The sequence below is a fragment of the Oncorhynchus masou genome, chromosome 28, assembly GCF_036934945.1.
Source record: "Oncorhynchus masou masou isolate Uvic2021 chromosome 28, UVic_Omas_1.1, whole genome shotgun sequence".
Taxonomy (NCBI): Eukaryota; Metazoa; Chordata; class Actinopteri; order Salmoniformes; family Salmonidae; genus Oncorhynchus; species Oncorhynchus masou.
The window spans coordinates 67,285,757-67,302,299 of record NC_088239.1 but is presented as its reverse complement, the minus strand read 5'-3'; the positions used below and the strand labels follow the sequence as shown (position 1 = coordinate 67,302,299).

The 16,543-nt window shown below is 42.5% G+C and overlaps 1 protein-coding gene across 1 annotated transcript in view; it reads left to right on the top strand.

The window, feature by feature from the left end:
• The first annotated feature begins 210 nt into the window (after nt 1-210).
• Nucleotides 211-16,543, top strand: part of septin5b (septin 5b) — a 33,003-nt gene continuing 16,670 nt past the window's right edge. Inside the window, exons 1-7 of the mRNA XM_064943043.1 lie at nt 211-261; nt 488-501; nt 5,864-5,954; nt 6,058-6,144; nt 6,282-6,405; nt 7,425-7,559; nt 7,710-7,827. Of these exons, the coding sequence (XP_064799115.1) occupies nt 219-261; nt 488-501; nt 5,864-5,954; nt 6,058-6,144; nt 6,282-6,405; nt 7,425-7,559; nt 7,710-7,827 (612 nt within the window). The 5' untranslated portion in view covers nt 211-218. The remainder of the gene's footprint in view (nt 262-487; nt 502-5,863; nt 5,955-6,057; nt 6,145-6,281; nt 6,406-7,424; nt 7,560-7,709; nt 7,828-16,543) is intronic.

Genomic DNA, 16,543 nt, shown 5'->3' with positions numbered 1-16,543 from the left:
ATTTGCCTATTTGTTTTCATTAAGCTATAAGTGTCTTGAAAATGCAATCTAAAAATGCACAATAGTTTACAATTTTCCAATGCTATGACATTCATCTGTTTCTAATCAGGTCAAGTCTGTAATCTAATCAAACATAATTACTATTTTTGTGACTGCCCACACTGTAGCCCATCGTGAACGCGGGCGCGCGAGCCTGTCCAGCTGTTTTTGCAACCAAGATGACGAGCAACACCAGGTACAAGAGCCGAGCACTCAGATCAGGTAGGCCTACGCACACTACTCCAGCTGATCGCCAATCAGTTAATGGCACATTGATAATGATTTGTAACATATAATTATTAATAAAGATAACTGTGCTTTATCTATTCGCTATAACCTTTTATTTTTTCTCTCCGCTCACGCGCCCATCGCTATGACTCGGTTTCTCGTGCTGCCGTTGCCGCCTCCGATGGAATATAACTCCAACGGATACCGTTTCCACTAACAGAGGATGGAAGAGAGGTAATCGTTTATAACTGCTCTTTCGGTCCATGACTAGTCTGTCTGTGTGGCATGTGCATGGTAAATGCTACAAAGTGCGGTTCGAATTTCATTATCTATTCATAATCTAGTCATGTCCAAATTAGGCAATAATCGAAATGGTATTACCACATCTGAAATTAGATTTAATAAATTCAGAAAGAAAATAATATTTCCTTCTATATGGCACCTTTGAAGCAATTACTACCCTATTATGAATGACCGCATTACGCCTGCATGGTGCGGCTTGTCCTTGTATGATGTTTTATGTTTCATCGCAGCAGCGAGCGAGAGCTGCAGACAATTGCTGCACTAGAGAACATAAAGACCATATCTGCTCCGTGAACCCTATTAGGACAGGCACCATGCATTGTTCGATATTTTCACGCACGCACGCACGCAAACACACACACACACACACACACACACACACACACACACACACACACACACACACACACACACACACACACACACACACACACACACACACACACACACACACACACACACACACACACACACACACACACACACACACAGAGAGAGAGTTTTATTGTGTTGTCTGTTTGATTACCAGGGGTGTGAGCCCAGAGGTGGTCTGCTCATTAATTCCAGCTGTGCACAGGTCACAGAGACAGGTGTGTCTATAGATTTCTCTATGGGTCTCCACCAGGCTGCTGAGGGGAAGACGGCTCATAATAATGGCTGGAACAGAGTAAATGGAATGGCATAAAACACAAAGGAACCATGTATTTCATACAATTCCATTACCACAAGTCTGGACTCCCCAATGAAGGTGCCACCTACCTCCTGTGATCTCCACCTCGGTGGCTGTCTGCTTACATCCTGCTGTCTGCTAAGGTGTTCACTGCTCATTTTACTTTAAATTGGACTCTCTAGTCCAGGGTTGGCCAACCTCCAAGCTCCCAAAGAGAGCTGGGTGTGCAGGATTTACTAAATTCTTTAAACACCAAATTGGCCGCTGTAATTTTGGATCCTCGTTAGCTGTCTCCATAGCAACCCCTGCTAATGCGATTGTCTTTCAGCACTGCCAGAGGAGATACAGTAGCATGAAATCAAAGAGACGGATGGGCTTTCTCTCTTCCAATCTGTCCCTCTCATCCCTATGCTCTCTCTCCTCCCAATCTCTATCCACATTCTCTCTGTTCCCCCTCTCTACACCGCCTCTCTCTCCCCCTGGCCTAGCTCTCCTGCTGCTCCCATAAGGAGTTGGCCTACTACTAGATGCCTACATCCTGTATAATATCATAGATGTTGCACTACACTGCAGAACCCAGACACACTCCTCCACTCTCTCTCTCCATCTGCCCCTCTCTCTCTCTCTCTCTCTCTCCCTCTCTCTCTCCATCTGCCCCTCTCTCTCTCCCTCTCTCTCTCTCTCCCTCTCTCTCTCCATCTGCCCCTCTCTCTCTCTCTCTCTCCCTCTGCCCCTCTCTCTCTCTCTCTCTCTCTCTCTCTCTCTCTCTCTCTCTCTCCCTCTCTCTCCATCTGCCTCTCTCTCTCTCTCTCTCTCACTCTCTCTCTCTCTCCATCTGCCCCTCTCTCTCTCTCCCCCTCCTCTCTCTCTCTCTCTCTCTCTCTCTCTCTCTCCATCTGCCTCTCTCTCTCTCCCTCTCTCCCATCTGCCCCTCTCTCTCTCTCTCTCTCTCTCTCTCTCCCCTTTCTCTCTCTCTCTCTCTCTCTCTCTCTCTCTCTCGCTCTCCATCTGCCCTCTCTCTCTCTCTCTCTCTCCTCTCTCTCTCTCTCTCTCTCTCTCCCTCTCTCTCTCCATCTGCCTCTCTCTCTCTCTCTCTCTCTCTCTCTCTCTCTCTCTCTCTCTCTCTCTCTCAATTCAATTCAAGGGGCTTTATTGGCATGGGAAAAATATGTTAACATTGCCAAAGCAAGTGACACAAAAGTGAAATAAACTGAAAATGAACAGTAAGCATTACACTCAGAGAAGTTCCAACAAATAAAGACATTACAAATGTCTTATTATGTTTTAAATACAGTGTTGTAACAATGTACAAATGGTTAAAGTACAAATGGGAAAATACTAAAGCATAGATATGGGTTGTATTTACAATGATGTTTGTTCTTCACTGGTTCACCTTTTCTTGTGGCAACAGGCCACAAATATTGCTGCTGTGATGGCACACGGTGGTATTTCACCCAGTAGATATGGGAGTTTATCAAAATCGGGTTTGTTTTCAAATTCTATGTGGATCTGTGTAATCTGAGGGAAATATGTGTCTCTAATATGGTCATACATTTGGCAGGAGGTTAGGAAGTGCAGCTCAGTTTCCTCCACATTTTGTGGGCAGTGTGCACATAGCCTGTCTTCTCTTGAGAGCCAGGTCTGCCTACAGCGAACTTTCTCAATAGCAAGGCTATGCTCACTGAGTCTGGACATAGTCAAAGCTTTCCTTAAGTTTGGGTCAGTCACAGTGGTGAGGTATTCTGCCACTGTGTACTCACTGTTTAGGGCCAAATAGCATTCTAGTTTTCTCATTTTTGTTTGTTGATTCTTTCCAAGTAATTATAATTTTGTTTTCTCATGATTTGGTTGGGTCTAATTGTGTTGCTGTCCTGGGACTCTGTGGGGTGTGTTTGTGTTTGTGAACATAGCCCCAGGACCAGCTTGCTTAGGGGATTCTTCTCCAGGTTCATCTCTCTGCAGGTGATGGCTTTGTTATGGAAGGTTTGGGAATCGCTTCCTTTTAGGTGGTTGTAGAATTTAACGTCTCTTTTCTGGATTTTGATAATTTAGCGGGTATTAAACTAATTCTGCTCTGCATGCTTTATTTGGTGTTCTACATCTCTCTCTCTCTCTCTGCTCCTCTCTCCCTATCTCTGTCACCCCTCTCTTCTGCTGCATATCTCTGTGTTGTTGAATTCAGACAAGTCATTTCCTTTGATATTTCACATGAACCCTCTGCCACATGATGCAGGCCTTTATGTAAAGGGTACAGATGGTGTCACAGAACTTAATGCGTGCTCAGATGTGTGTTAATATTGCAGCGGAGCGCAGTGACATGTGAAATGTTAACATGTAAGAAGCAGGACACTCGCAGGCACACACACACACACACACACACACACACACACACACACACACACACACACACACACACACACACACACACACACACACACACACACACACACACACACACACACACACACACACACACACACACACACACACACACACACAGCAAGAGCAGGATGTGCAGAGCAGCATCACCTTAGGACATCCAGTCTTTGTTCTGGAAGATTCCATAGAAGATGAGCTAATGAAACTGCTGACTGGGCTGTATCAGGCTATATCTCCTACAGTCCTGACAACAGGAATCACTCTTTCAGCTCTCCTCATTCCTCCCTTCTTCATCCCTCCATCACTGCCCCTCACCCCTGTCACCCTCATCCTCTCCTCCCCACCTCCTCTCCTCTTCTCCTCCCTACCTCCTCTCCTCCTCTCCTACCCTTCTCCCCTCCCCCTCTCCTCCTCTCCCAACTCTGTCCTCCAGCAGGATTTCAGTGTTACAGTTTTTTTCGGTCAAAGGGCCATTGTGGAGGTTCCAGGCCAAAGGGGGGAAATATCACCATGTGTGCTGCAATGGCCAATGATGGTTTGCTTCTCAACACACCACTCATTGGCCCATACAACACAGAAAGGCTTATAGCTTTCCTAGAACAGCTCTATGCTCAGCTAGTGCCAGCAGAACAGGGGGAGCCAGTAAGAAACACCCACATTTTTGTCATAGTTTGCGATAACGTAGCTTTTCACCACTCTGCAGCTGTCACAGATTGGTTTGCAGCACATCACAGATTTATGGTTTTGTACCTGCCTGCATATTCACCCTTCCTCAACCCAATAGAGGAGTTTTTCTCTGCCTGGAGGTGGAAAGTGTTTGGTCACCACCCACATGACCAAATGTCTCTTTTGGAAGCCATGCGTGCCGGATGTGAGGACACGAGTCCAGAGGACTGCCAGGGATGGATAAGGCACTCCAGAAGGTTCTTCCCCAGGTGCATGGCAAGAGAAAACATTAGATGTGATGTTGAAGAAAACCTGTGGTCTGATGCTAGAGAGAGGCAGGATTAGCCCCTCAATTAGTTGTTTGAATTACAGTATGTACTTTTAGTTTCTACCTTTTTTTTCTCATTACTGTAATTTCGTAAATTACTACAGACTATTGAAGCAAACTGCTAATTTTCATTTACCTTAAAGAATTGTTATGTTCAAAAAAAATTAATAAATCATGTGAAAGAATGTCACTCTTTTCTTTGAAGAAAATATTACTTTGTATGAAGTCACTGAAATTGTTCAAACTGTAAAGATGAAAAGTATGTATTTTCTGTATTGGTGTTTGATGCTAGTGTTTTTACTCTCAGTGTGTTCTGAGTGACAGTGTGTGTTATCTCAGTGAGGGTTGTGCATAGTGTTTGGCTGCACTGAGCATGTTTTGAGCCATGTGTTAAGAGTTGTGTTGCTTGGAATGAGTTTTGCAGGTGATGTGAACTGTTTAGCTCGGGTGACTGTTGGTAGTGCAGACTGTAGTTAGAGTTTTGAAAATGTGACTCCAGTTGTGCCCACTGTCGTTTAGCAATCGAAAAAAACTGTAAATAACAGCTCTTTGTCTTCTTTGTCTTCCTCCACGCATCCGCCCTCTCCCTGCCACCCTTCTCCCTCCACGAACCCATCTTCCTTGTTCCATTTCCAAAATGAGTCTTTCTGAGCTCTACCTATATATACTGTAATATGTGTGTGTGTTCACTAACAAGTCTAAAACAAGACACCTGCTTAGCCTTTCAGCTGAAATTGCAATCAGCAGTGTTTGAAAGGCACAAGGCTGAAATCTATTCCGTTTTGAATGTGTGGTTCACAGTTTTGACAGCAGTGTGTTAGCATTTGAACAAAGTGCTGTAAATCCACAGTGTTGTGCAGGTTGTGGTTAAAGTCATGGGATAAGTGTGTAGAGTTTTGAAAACTGTGTTCAAGCAATGACAAACGAACTAGAGTTTGGTCCACATGAACTGCTGCTGTGCAGACTGTAGTTAGAGTTTTGCACATGTGACTCCAGTTGTGTCCACTGTCGTTTAGCAATCGAAAAAAACTGTAATAGGGCATTCCCAGAATTCCTCTCATGTTTTATTGAAGGAAAGCTGTGATGGGAGGCAGAGAGAGAGAGAGAGAGAGCATGCCCTCAGGACCTGTACTGCACTGTTGCAGTCCTTCACAGGCCTGGTGTGTGTGTGTGTGTGTGGTGGGTGGGTGTTTCAAGATTGACCTGCTTCTAATGCAGTGTTTATATATGTGTGTGTGTGTTTCCTCCAGGAGAAGGAGTATGTGGGGTTTGCCACCCTCCCCAACCAGGTCCACAGGAAGTCAGTCAAGAAGGGGTTTGACTTCACCCTCATGGTGGCAGGCAAGATATGCACAATCACACTCCCACAGTGTGTTGATTGATGCTTTTGACTGATGCTGACTGATGTATGTGTTGGGTATGTGGGTGTGTGTATGTGTTGTAGGAGAGTCTGGTCTGGGTAAATCTACTCTGGTCAACAGCCTTTTCCTCACAGACCTGCACAAGGACAGGAAACTCCTCAATGCCGAGGGTGAGTTCAGTTGTTGCTGTACCTCTCAGAGTGTATCACACAGTATAGAACACATAGTGGATGTTGTCTTGGATCTCTCTCTCTCTCTCTCTCTCTCTCTCTCTCTCTCTCTCTCTCTCTCTCTCTCTCTCCTCCAGAGCGTATCAGTCAGACAGTGGAGATCACTAAGCACACGGTGGACATAGAGGAAAAAGGAGTTAAACTGAAACTGACCATCGTAGACACACCAGGGTTTGGAGACGCAGTCAACAACACTGAGTGGTGAGTGTGTGTGTGTTGTGTGTGTGTATGTGTGCGTGCGTGCGTGTTGTAGCTGGAGGCGTATCACGTACAATATGATCACATACAGTACCAGTCAAAAGTTTGGACACACCTACTCATTCAAGGATTTTTCTTTATTTTTACTATTTACTACATTGTATAATAATAGTGAAGACATCAAAAATATAAAATAACACATATGGAATCATGTAGTAACCAAAAAAATGCTAAACAAATTAAAATATATTTTACATTTTAAATTCTTCAAAGTAGCCACCCTTTGCCTTGATTACAGCTTTACACACTCTTGGCATTCTCTCAACCAGCTTCATGAGGAATGCTTTTCCAACAGTCTTGAAGGAGTTCCCACATGCTGAGCACTTGTTGGCTGCTTTTCCTTCACGTTGCGGTCCAACTCATCCCTAACCATCTCAATTGGGTTGAGGTCGGGTGATTGTGGAGGCCAGGTCATCTGATGCAGCTCTCCATCACTCTCCTTCTTGGTCAAATAGCCCTTACACAGCTTGGAGGTGTGTTGGGTCATCTTCCTGCTGAAAAACAAATGCTAGTTCAACTAAGCACAACCCAGATGAGATGACCTATAGCTGCAGAATGATGTGGTAGCCATGCTGGTTAAGTCTGCCTTGAATTCTAAATAAATCACGACAGTGTCACCAGCAAAGCACCCCCACACCATAACACCACCTCCATGCTTCACGGTGGGAATCACACATGCGGAGATCATACGTTCACATACTCTGTGTCTCACAAAGACACGGCAGTTGGAACCAAAAATCTCAAATTTGGACCAGAGGACAGATTTCCACCAGTTTAATGGTTTATTTCATAGTTTTGATGTCTTCACTATTATTCTACAGTAGAATAATACATTATACAATGTAGAAAATAGTAAAAGATAAAGAAATATCCTTGAATGAGAAGGTGTCTAAACTTTTGCCTGGTACTGTACATCGAGCAGTGTGTTTGTGTGTGTGTGTGTGTGTGTGTGTGTGTTCCAGTTGGAGGCCAATCACAGATTACATTGACCAGCAGTTTGAGCAGTACTTCAGAGATGAGAGTGGACTGAACAGGAAGAATATCCAGGACAACAGAGTCCACTGCTGCCTCTACTTCATACCCCCCTTTGGACACGGGTAACACACACACACACACACACACACACACACACACACACACACACACACACACACACACACACACACACACACACACACACACACACACACACACACACACACACACACACACACACACACTAAGCCCCGGCATGTATCTCTCTACAGGCTTCGTCCAGTAGATATAGAGTTTATGAAGGCTCTGCAGGACAAGGTCAACGTGGTTCCTCTCATCTCTAAATCTGACTGCCTTACTCCCAACGAGATCAGGAAACTTAAAGACCGGGTGAGACAGATTACAATGACATGAATAAGCTGTGACTATGTACAAACTCTACTGACTGATACTGTGTACATACTGACTGGTATTGTGTATATAGTGATTGGTACTGTGTACATACCAGTGGTGTAAAGTACTTAAGTAAAAACACTTTCAAGTACTACTTAAGTTGTTTTTTGGGGTATCTGTACTTTACTTTACTATTTATATTTTTGGCAACATTTACTTTTACTTCACTACATTCCTAAAGAAAATAATCTACTTTTTACTCCATACATTTTCCCTGACACCCAAAAGTACTCGTTACATTTTGACAGGAAAATGGTCCAATTCACACACTTATCAAGAGAACATCCCTGCTCATCACTACAGCCTCTGATCTGGCGGACTCACTAAACACAAATGATTAGTTTGTAAATTATGTCTAAGTGTTGGAGTGTGTCCCTGGTTAACTGTCAATAAAAAAAATACAAGAAAATTGTGCCATCTGGTTTGCTTAAGATAAGGAATTTGAAATTATTTATATTTTTACTTTTGATACTTAAGTACATTTTAGGAACTCCATTTACTTTTTATACTTAAGTAAATGTGAAACCAAATACTTTTAGACTTTTACTAAAGTAATATTTTACTCGTTGACTTTCACTTGATTCCTTTTCTATTAAGGTATCTTTACTTTTACTCAAGTATGACAATTGAGTACTTTTTCCACCACTGGTACATACTGACTGGTACTGTGTGCATACTGACTGGTACTGTGTACATACTGACTGGTACTGTGTACATACTGACTGGTACTGTGTACATATTGACTGGTACTGTGTACATACTGACTTGTACTATGTACATATTGACTGGTTCTGTGTACATACTGACTTGTACTGTGTACATATTGACTGGTACTGTGTACATACTGACTGGTACTGTGTACATATTGACTGGTACTGTGTACATACTGACTGGTTCTGTGTACATACTGACTTGTACTGTGTACATACTGACTGGTTCTGTGTACATACTGACTGGTACTGTGTACATACTGACTGGTACTGTGTATATACTGACTGGTACTGTGTACATACTGACTGGTACTGTGTACATACTGACTGGTTCTGTGTACATACTGACTTGTACTATGTACATATTGACTGGTTCTGTGTACATACTGACTTGTACTGTGTACATATTGACTGGTACTGTGTACATACTGACTGGTACTGTGTACATATTGACTGGTACTGTGTACATACTGACTGGTACTGTGTACATATTGACTGGTACTGTGTACATACTGACTGGTTCTGTGTACATATTGACTGATTGTAAGGACCGATGACGGAGATGAGAAGCCGGTGGGGAGTCAACATTTAATCTTTAAACAGACAAGGACCAAGAAAGGAACAGCGTTAGCACATGGGTACAAAACAACAACTAATGCTGAAGCAGGGAACAGAGCGGGGGAACAGACAGATATAGGGGAGGTAATGACAGGTGATTGAGTACAGGTGAGTCCAATAATCGCTGTTGTTCATGACGGGGGAAGGCAGGTGTGCGTAATGATGGTGGCAGGAGTGTGCAATGCTGGGGAGCCTGGCGCCCTCGAGTGCCAGGGGGGAAGAGCGGGATCAGGCGTAACACTGGTACTGTGTACATACTGACTGGTACTGTGTACATACTGACTGGTACTCTGTACATACTGACTGGTACTGTGTACATACTGACTGGTACTGTGTACATACTGACTGGTACTGTGTACATACTGACTGGTACTGTGTACATACTGACTGGTACTGTGTACATACTGACTGGTACTGTGTACATACTGACTGGTACTGTGTACATACTGACTGGTACTGTGTACATACTGACTGGTACTGTGTACATACTGACTGGTACTCTGTACATACTGTCTGATACTGTGTACATACTGACTGGTTCTGTGTACATACTGACTGGTACTGTGTACATACTGACTGATACTGTGTACATACTGACTGGTTCTGTGTACATACTGACTGGTACTGTGTACATACTGACTGGAACTGTGTACATACTGACTGGTACTGTGTACATACTGACTGGTACTGTGTACATACTGACTGGTACTCTGTACATACTGTCTGATACTGTGTACATACTGACTGGTTCTGTGTACATACTGACTGGTACTGTGTACATACTGACTGATACTGTGTACATACTGACTGGTTCTGTGTACATACTGACTGGTACTGTGTACATACTGACTGGAACTCTGTACATACTGACTGGTACTGTGTACATACTGACTGGTACTGTGTACATACTGACTGGTACTCTGTACATACTGACTGATACTGTGTACATACTGACTGGTTCTGTGTACATACTGACTGGTACTGTGTACATACTGACTGGTACTCTGTACATACTGACTGGTACTGTGTACATACTGACTGGTACTGTGTACATACTGACTGGTACTCTGTACATACTGACTGGTACTGTGTACATACTGACTGGTACTGTGTACATACTGACTGATACTGTGTACATACTGACTGGTACTCTGTACATACTGACTGATACTGTGTACATACTGACTGGTACTGTGTACATACTGACTGGCTCTGTGTACACACTGACTGGTACTCTGTACATACTGACTGATACTGTGTACATACTGACTGGTACTCTGTACATACTGACTGATACTGTGTACATACTGACTGGTTCTGTGTACACACTGACTGGTACTCTGTACATACTGACTGATAATGTGTACATACTGACTGGTTCTGTGTACATACTGACTGATACTGTGTACATACTGACTGGTTCTGTGTACATACTGACTGATACTGTGTACATACTGACTGGTTCTGTGTACATACTGACTGATACTGTGTACATACTGACTGGTACTCTGTACATACTGACTGATACTGTGTACATACTGACTGGTACTGTGTACATACTGACTGGTTCTGTATACATACTGACTGGTTCTGTGTACACACTGACTGGTACTCTGTACATACTGACTGATACTGTGTACATACTGACTGGTACTCTGTACATACTTACTGATACTGTGTACATACTGACTGGTACTGTGTACATACTGACTGTTTCTGTGTACATACTGACTGGTTCTGTGTACACACTGACTGGTACTCTGTACATACTGACTGATAATGTGTACATACTGACTGGTACTGTGTACATACTGACTGATACCGTGTACATACTGACTGATACCGTGTACATACTGACTGATACTGTGTACATACTGACTGGTACTGTGTACATACTGACTCTTTCTGTGTACATACTGACTGGTTCTGTGTACATACTGACTTGTACTGTGTACATACTGACTGGTACTGTGTACATACTGACTGGTACTGTGTACATACTGACTGGTACTGTGTACATACTGACTGGTTCTGTGTACATACTGACTGATACTGTGTACATACTGACTGGTACTCTGTACATACTGACTGATACTGTGTACATACTGACTGGTTCTGTGTACATACTGACTGATACTGTGTACATACTGACTGGTACTCTGTACATACTGACTGATACTGTGTACATACTGACTGGTACTGTGTACATACTGACTGGTTCTGTGTACATACTGACTGGTTCTGTGTACACACTGACTGGTACTCTGTACATACTGACTGATACTGTGTACATACTGACTGGTACTCTGTACATACTTACTGATACTGTGTACATACTGACTGGTACTGTGTACATACTGACTGTTTCTGTGTACATACTGACTGGTTCTGTGTACACACTGACTGGTACTCTGTACATACTGACTGATAATGTGTACATACTGACTGGTACTGTGTACATACTGACTGATACCGTGTACATACTGACTGATACCGTGTACATACTGACTGATACTGTGTACATACTGACTGGTACTGTGTACATACTGACTGTTTCTGTGTACATACTGACTGGTTCTGTGTACACACTGACTGGTACTCTGTACATACTGACTGATAATGTGTACATACTGACTGATACCGTGTACATACTGACTGATACTGTGTACATACTGACTGGTACTCTGTACATACTGACTGATACTGTGTACATACTGACTGGTTCTGTGTACATACTGACTGGTTCTGTGTACATACTGACTGGTTCTGTGTACATACTGACTGGTACTGTGTACATACTGACTGATACTGTGTACATACTGACTGGTACTCTGTACATACTGACTGATACTGTGTACATACTGACTGGTTCTGTGTACATACTGACTGGTTCTGTGTACATACTGACTGGTTCTGTGTACATACTGACTGGTACTGTGTACATACTGACTGGCACTGTGTACATACTGACTGATACCGTGTACATACTGACTGATACTGTGTACATACTGACTGGTTCTCTGTACATACTGACTGGTACTGTGTACATACTGACTGATACTGTGTACATACTGACTGGTTCTGTGTACATACTGACTGGTACTGTGATAGTATTGTGTTTGTTCCTGACTCTGCTCCTCATGATCTCTCTCCCCAGGTTTGTGAAGAGATTGATCATCTTGAGATAAAGATGTGACTAGAGCTGCGGCGGTTATTACATTTTGTCAGCCAGTGATTGTTTTGTGAATAACTGCCTGTGTCACAGTAATTGAGCATTAATTAACATAAGTAAAATTAGCATTTCCTGGCTTCCACACAGCCTACAAGCCACTGATGCTGACCTCTAGAACATCTACAAAATATCTTTCAAAAGCAATGAGGCTGATGCAACAGATCAGAACGTTTAGTTTAAAATGTTGGTAAACTATTAGGCTATTTCTTCACATTATAAGCGCAGCAATACACACACGGCAGTAGGCTATAAGCACAAACGTTACAAAATGCAATTCATTAGCAGGAAAACACCAGTCTCAAAAGTAACCGCAATTGCGATTATTCATGTAATGCTTTATCATAAAGGTGCATTTTTATGGTGAAAATGATCTTCCCCAAACTTGAAACTCACTCGCTGCTTAAGTATGTAGTTAGACTCTACACCCCCTGTAAAGCGGATTAATGTGCCTAAATGTGAAGAAGTTATTGGGCCACTTTAGTTGTGATACAACCCTTATTAAAACATATAGGCCTATGGGCTGGGCTAAATGAGGTGTGATACAACCCTTATTAAAACATATAGGCCTATGGGCTCGGCTAAATGAGGTGTGATACAACCCTTATTAAAACATATAGGCCTATGGGCTGGGCTAAATGAGGTGTGATACAACCCTTATTAAAACATATAGGCCTATGGGCTCGGCTAAATGAGGTGTGATACAACCCTTATTAAAACATATAAGCCTATGGGCTCGGCTAAATGAGGTGTGATACAACCCTTATTAAAACATATAGGCCTATGGGCTCGGCTAAATGAGGTGTGATACAACCCTTATTAAAACATATAGGCCTATGGGCTGGGCTAAATGAGGTGTGATACAACCCTTATTAAAACATATAGGCCTATGGGCTAGGCTAAATGAGGTGTGATACAACCCTTATTAAAACATATAGGCCTATGGGCTCGGCTAAATGAGGTGTGATACAACCCTTATTAAAACATATAGGCCTATGGGCTAGGCTAAATGAGGTGTGATACAACCCTTATTAAAACATATAGGCCTATGGGCTCGGCTAAATGAGGTGTGATACAACCCTTATTAAAACATATAGGCCTATGGGCTGGGCTAAATGAGGTGTGATACAACCCTTATTAAAACATATAGGCCTATGGGCTAGTCTAAATGAGGTGTGATACAACCCTTATTAAAACATATAGGCCTATGGGCTAGTCTAAATGAGGTGTGATACAACCCTTATTAAAACATATAGGCCTATGGGCTCGGCTAAATGAGGTGTGATACAACCCTTATTAAAACATATAGGCCTATGGGCTCGGCTAAATGAGGTGTGATACAACCCTTGTTAAAACATATAGGCCTATGGGCTCGGCTAAATGAGGTGTGATACAACCCTTGTTAAAACATATAGGCCTATGGGCTCGGCTAAATGAGGTGTGATACAACCCTTATTAAAACATATAGGCCTATGGGCTAGGCTAAATGAGGTGTGATACAACCCTTATTAAAACATATAGGCCTATGGGCTCGGCTAAATGAGGTGTGATACAACCCTTATTAAAACTTATAGGCCTATTGGCTCGGCTAAATGAGGTGTGATACAACCCTTATTAAAACATATAGGCCTATGGGCTCGGCTAAATGAGGTGTGATACAACCCTTATTAAAACATATAGGCCTATGGGCTCGGCTAAATGAGGTGTGATACAACCCTTATTAAAACATATAGGCCTATGGGCTAGGCTAAATGAGGTGTGATACAACCCTTGTTAAAACATATAGGCCTATGGGCTCGGCTAAATGAGGTGTGATACAACCCTTGTTAAAACATATAGGCCTATGGGCTCGGCTAAATGAGGTGTGATACAACCCTTGTTAAAACATATAGGCCTATGGGCTAGGCTAAATGAGGTGTGATACAACCCTTGTTAAAACATATAGGCCTATGGGCTAGGCTAAATGAGGTGTGATACAACCCTTATTAAAACATATAGGCCTATGGGCTCGGCTAAATGAGGTGTGATACAACCCTTGTTAAAACATATAGGCCTATGGGCTAGGCTAAATGAGGTGTGATACAACCCTTATTAAAACATATAGGCCTATGGGCTAGGCTAAATGAGGTGTGATACAACCCTTATTAAAACATATAGGCCTATGGGCTAGGCTAAATGAGGTGTGATACAACCCTTATTAAAACATATAGGCCTATGGGCTAGGCTAAATGAGGTGTGATACAACCCTTATTAAAACATATAGGCCTATGGGCTAGGCTAAATGAGGTGTGATACAACCCTTATTAAAACATATAGGCCTATGGGCTAGTCTAAATGAGGTGTGATACAACCCTTATTAAAACATATAGGCCTATGGGCTCGGCTAAATGAGGTGTGATACAACCCTTATTAAAACATATAGGCCTATGGGCTCGGCTAAATGAGGTGTGATACAACCCTTGTTAAAACATATAGGCCTATGGGCTCGGCTAAATGAGGTGTGATACAACCCTTGTTAAAACATATAGGCCTATGGGCTCGGCTAAATGAGGTGTGATACAACCCTTATTAAAACATATAGGCCTATTGGCTCGGCTAAATGAGGTGTGATACAACCCTTATTAAAACATATAGGCCTATGGGCTCGGCTAAATGAGGTGTGATACAACCCTTATTAAAACATATAGGCCTATGGGCTCGGCTAAATGAGGTGTGATACAACCCTTATTAAAACATATAGGCCTATGGGCTAGGCTAAATGAGGTGTGATACAACCCTTGTTAAAACATATAGGCCTATGGGCTCGGCTAAATGAGGTGTGATACAACCCTTGTTAAAACATATAGGCCTATGGGCTCGGCTAAATGAGGTGTGATACAACCCTTGTTAAAACATATAGGCCTATGGGCTAGGCTAAATGAGGTGTGATACAACCCTTGTTAAAACATATAGGCCTATGGGCTAGGCTAAATGAGGTGTGATACAACCCTTATTAAAACATATAGGCCTATGGGCTCGGCTAAATGAGGTGTGATACAACCCTTGTTAAAACATATAGGCCTATGGGCTAGGCTAAATGAGGTGTGATACAACCCTTATTAAAACATATAGGCCTATGGGCTAGGCTAAATGAGGTGTGATACAACCCTTATTAAAACATATAGGCCTATGGGCTAGGCTAAATGAGGTGTGATACAACCCTTATTAAAACATATAGGCCTATGGGCTAGTCTAAATGAGGTGTGATACAACCCTTATTAAAACATATAGGCCTATGGGCTAGGCTAAATGAGGTGTGATACAACCCTTATTAAAACATATAGGCCTATGGGCTAGGCTAAATGAGGTGTGATACAACCCTTATTAAAACATATAGGCCTATGGGCTAGGCTAAATGAGGTGTGATACAACCCTTATTAAAACATATAGGCCTATGGGCTAGGCTAAATGAGGTGTGATACAACCCTTATTAAAACATATAGGCCTATGGGCTCGGCTAAATGAGGTGTGATACAACCCTTGTTAAAACATATAGGCCTATGGGCTAGGCTAAATGAGGTGTGATACAACCCTTATTAAAACATATAGGCCTATGGGCTAGGCTAAATGAGGTGTGATACAACCCTTATTAAAACATATAGGCCTATGGGCTAGGCTAAATGAGGTGTGATACAACCCTTATTAAAACATATAGGCCTATGGGCTAGGCTAAATGAGGTGTGATACAACCCTTATTAAAACATATAGGCCTATGGGCTAGGCTAAATGAGGTGTGATACAACCCTTATTAAAACATATAGGCCTATGGGCTAGGCTAAATGAGGTGTGATACAACCCTTATTAAAACATATAGGCCTATGGGCTAGGCTAAATGAGGTGTGATACAACCCTTATTAAAACATATAGGCCTATGGGCTAGGCTAAATGAGGTGTGATACAACCCTTATTAAAACATATAGGCCTATGGGCTAGGCTAAATGAGGTGTGATACAAGCCTTATTAAAACATATAGGCCTATGGGCTGGGCTAAATGAGGTGTGCGACTATGATTAGAAAAAGTTGAAAAAAAGGTCATGTGCTGTTCCTTGCCTTACTG